Source organism: Fragaria vesca, linkage group LG4 (genome assembly GCF_000184155.1).
Source record: "Fragaria vesca subsp. vesca linkage group LG4, FraVesHawaii_1.0, whole genome shotgun sequence".
Classification (NCBI taxonomy): domain Eukaryota; kingdom Viridiplantae; phylum Streptophyta; class Magnoliopsida; order Rosales; family Rosaceae; genus Fragaria; species Fragaria vesca.
In genome coordinates, this window is record NC_020494.1 from 15,626,449 (window position 1) to 15,630,063 (window position 3,615).

At 40.0% G+C, this 3,615-nt stretch overlaps 1 protein-coding gene across 1 annotated transcript; it reads right to left on the bottom strand.

Moving 5' to 3' along the window:
- Positions 1 to 101: 101 nt before the first annotated feature.
- LOC101301486 lies at positions 102 to 2,500 on the bottom strand. The gene is made up of 3 exons (XM_004298225.1): positions 872 to 2,500; positions 513 to 751; positions 102 to 408 (listed from the first exon to the last, which is right to left on the bottom strand). Exons 1-3 carry the CDS (start codon positions 2,498 to 2,500, stop codon positions 102 to 104), a joined length of 2,175 nt encoding a protein of 724 aa, XP_004298273.1.
- Positions 2,501 to 3,615: the final 1,115 nt, after the last annotated feature.

A 3,615-nucleotide genomic window follows, 5' to 3' on the forward strand; every position in this document is an offset into this window, starting at 1 on the left:
CCAAATATATATATATATATATATATATAGAGGAGGTACCCAAATAGGGAAGTAATCTGGAAAATCTCTCTTGTGTATGGCTTCGTTCCATTCTACCTTAGTCAATAGGACTTCAAGTACAGCTCGGCTTCTTCGCAGTGTTGAAGGACACACCAATGAGCCTCTTTGATCTCAGCATTACTTAATCTTTTAGAATTACTTAGCCTGCCATACGGTTGAACATCGTTGGAAACAACTGATAGATTGAATTGTTGGCTACTACCCGCTTCAGATGATTCCCCTACTGTGTCTTCATCATTAAGATATGCGCTGCAGTAAGTTACGCACTCAGCCTGAATGTATGCTGCTGTGATCGACCCTTCAGGGAAACGTTTGTTTTTGTTCTTCTTCTTGAAATCCCTTAGTTGGCTGCAAAGTACAGATATTTAGTCTCTTACAATAAATATTTTAAAAAATTATCTTAATTAATTTGAAAGGATCGTTGATTAATTGGAATAAATATAAGTGCATACCTCTCATTTGGATAGCACCAAGTATATTGTACCGGACCAGTAAGCAACACTTGTTCGAGAAGGTGGATCATGAGGTGAATTATGATGTTATAGAAAGTCGGGGGAAAGATCTTCTCCAGCTTGCACATGATGTACACAATGTCTTCTTGCAATGACCGAACATCAGACTTTTTAAGCTCTTTAGCGCATATCCTCTGAAAGAACTTTGACAAAGCCACTAACGTGTCAACCACATCACTCTACAAATACGGTCTAATGACCACGAGAAGAAGACGTTGTAGCAAAACATGACAGTTATGAGTCTTCAACCCAGTAATCTTATTTTCCCCCATCTTAACACATCAAGCGGTATTCCTTACATACCCGTGAGGATACTTAACGTTTCCAAACCACTGAAACACTTTCGCCTTCTTTTGAGGATGGACTGTGTAGCTTGCTTTCGGCATTATGGCTTTTTTTGTTCTTTTGTTCTGTACTAGCCATAGCTGGGGGCATATTCCCATTTTCTTAAGATCAACACAGGCTTTGGGGGTGTCCTTGTTCTTATGTTTGAGATTCATAATTGTTCCAAGAACACTGTCACAAACATTCTTCTCTATGTGCATGACGTCCAAGTTGTGTCTGATTTTCAAGGTCGACCAGTAAGGCAATCCAAAGAATACACTTTTGTGCGTCCAATACTTAAACTCATCAGGCGTGGGAGGATTCAAGTCGATTGCTTCTATACTGGTGCTCAAATATCCGAACCAGTGCTGGTTAAGCCTCTCCAAAATCCACTCACCAGACCTCCCTCGGGGTTCCAGATTATGCTCCTCAGTCCCATCAAATGCCTCAGTATCCCACCGCCACTCGTGATCCTCGTCAAGATGTCTACGAGATCCCAAGAAACAAAATTTGTTGGCGTGCCATGTAGAATTGACGTCATCTATGCATACCGGGCAAGCCTTGTACCTTTTAGTTTGTTGGCCAAACAACATCCCATAAGCTGGAAAATCACTGATGGTAAAAATAACAGCTGCTTTCATCATGAATGAAGTTTGACCATGCCTGTCAAAAGTAGGGAGTCTATTTTCCCATAACTCTTGCAGCTCATCAATTAATGGTCTCATGTACACATCTAAGCATTTTCCTAGAGAACACGGCCCTGGAACCATAAGCGTAAGAAAATTGTACTCCTTCCTCATACACATGTTGGGAGGTAAATTGTACGGAAATACTATCACAGGCCAAATGCTGTAAGACAAATTCATGTTTCCAATAGGATTGAATTCGTCTGTTGCAAGTCCGAGTCTGACATTTCGACAGTCTCCAGCAAATTTGGGAAAAGAACGGTCAAAGTGCTGCCAAGCCTCCCCGTTTGCAGGGTGTGTGAGATTATCCGGATCTATCCTCTGCTCTCCCTGGTGCCTTACCTGGTGCCATCTCATATGCTTGGTCGTATGTGAAGACATGTACAAACGCTGCAGACGAGGACCCAACGGGAAGTAATGAAGAACCTTCCTAGGAATGGGCTTTTTCTGCTTAGATGAAGTGGAAGCTTCATACCTTGGCTCGTAGAAGTGTGGGCACTCAACTTCATCCTTGTTGTCTTTGTAGTACAAGATGCAGTTATTGACGCAAGCGTCTATTTTCTGGTGATCAAGACCGAGGTTAGCCAACATCCTTTTTACTTGGTCGAACTTTTCCGGACAACTATTACATTTGGGAAGCACTTTCTTTATAAGTGCAATATCCTCATCAAAACATGCATTAGTCTTTCCCTGCTTGTTTTTGATCGTCATTTGCTCCATGACAGTACCCAAGAGAGTATGCTTACTGCCAGGATACAATGGGGTTTGGACTTCCCGTACAAGCCTAGTGTACTTATCATAATCACTGTTGTAGTCAACGTGGGAGACATTAGGGAAGGTGTCAAGGGCGTTGTCATAAACAACATTTTGCTGATATCCTGAGGCGACAAACGGGAAGGCATCGTTTAAGAGGTTCATCACAGTAGGGTCCCCATAACTAGCATTGGAAGATCCTGCCTGCTGATTATGTTGTGCTTGAATTTCTGCAAATGTAGGCATTTGAACTTGATTTTCGCCGTGCCATGTCCATGTGCTAGGACAAATACCGTTTAGTGCCAGGTAAGAATACATGTCTTCATATGTTACTGGTTTCCGATTGAGACATTTGTTGCACGGACATATGTGAATAACTTTGTCTAGAGGACTATGTAGACGCATGAACTCAAGAAAATCAAAAATGCCTCTCATATAAACAGGGGACCCTCTCCCTAATTGCATCCAGCTCTTGTCCATGTTATACACTATAATAACAGGAAACAAAAATATAGTTGTAAAAAAATCGTTAATAATAAACAGGAAATATATATAAATATATACTTAACTATTAAATATATATATAAGATATATTAATGTACGTTGTTCACACCTACAATCTTCACCATATGCCTCCGGTTAGGGCCCTAATCTCGTTTGAGAGTACATGACATTGTGATTTTGTTTGTTGTTGGGGCGTTTCGAATTCGCGTATGTGAGAAAATTTCGGTAGCATCTCCCTACAGTTCCCCAAGTGCACGAATATCTATATACCTAATATGCACTCGAGAAACAATAAAGGAAGATCCTGTCGAAATATATATACTCACAACCGAAAACGAAACGCACCAACAACAAACGAAATCTCAATGTCATATATGATCCCAAACTGTCCAAATATGGGACAATTCGAAAACCATTTTGTTAGAAACAGTCGTAACATAATGATTCTTGAACGGGATTTCTAAATGTAACAATATATATTGATGAATGTATAAGAATATTATAATTCTTAATTACATATAATTCATCATTTTATTTTTTATCATTTCAATACACAAATGATTTGCATGAAAACAAAAATTTGATAAACATATTATTCACATTTATGTTTAATAATATATATATTATAATAATATATATAATATATATAATATATCAGTCCGTCTCTGCTACGGACGTCCGCACCGTTTTACGATGCGGATTTTCGTCCATTCGCCACCGTACGGCGTGGCGCGAGGGCGTGCCTCCACCCCAGCCGACTCTAGCAGCTTCCCCGA

Bases quoted from the DNA above. Each gene is read 5' to 3' on its own strand.
- LOC101301486 (XM_004298225.1), bottom strand. From the start codon at position 2,500: ATGAACCTCTTAAACGATGCCTTCCCGTTTGTCGCCTCAGGATATCAG. The intron at 752-871 runs GTAAGGAATACC...CCGTATTTGTAG, and splicing joins TTAAGTATCCTCACGGGTAT to AGTGATGTGGTTGACACGTT. The intron at 409-512 runs GTATGCACTTAT...TGTACTTTGCAG, and splicing joins TGGTGCTATCCAAATGAGAG to CCAACTAAGGGATTTCAAGA.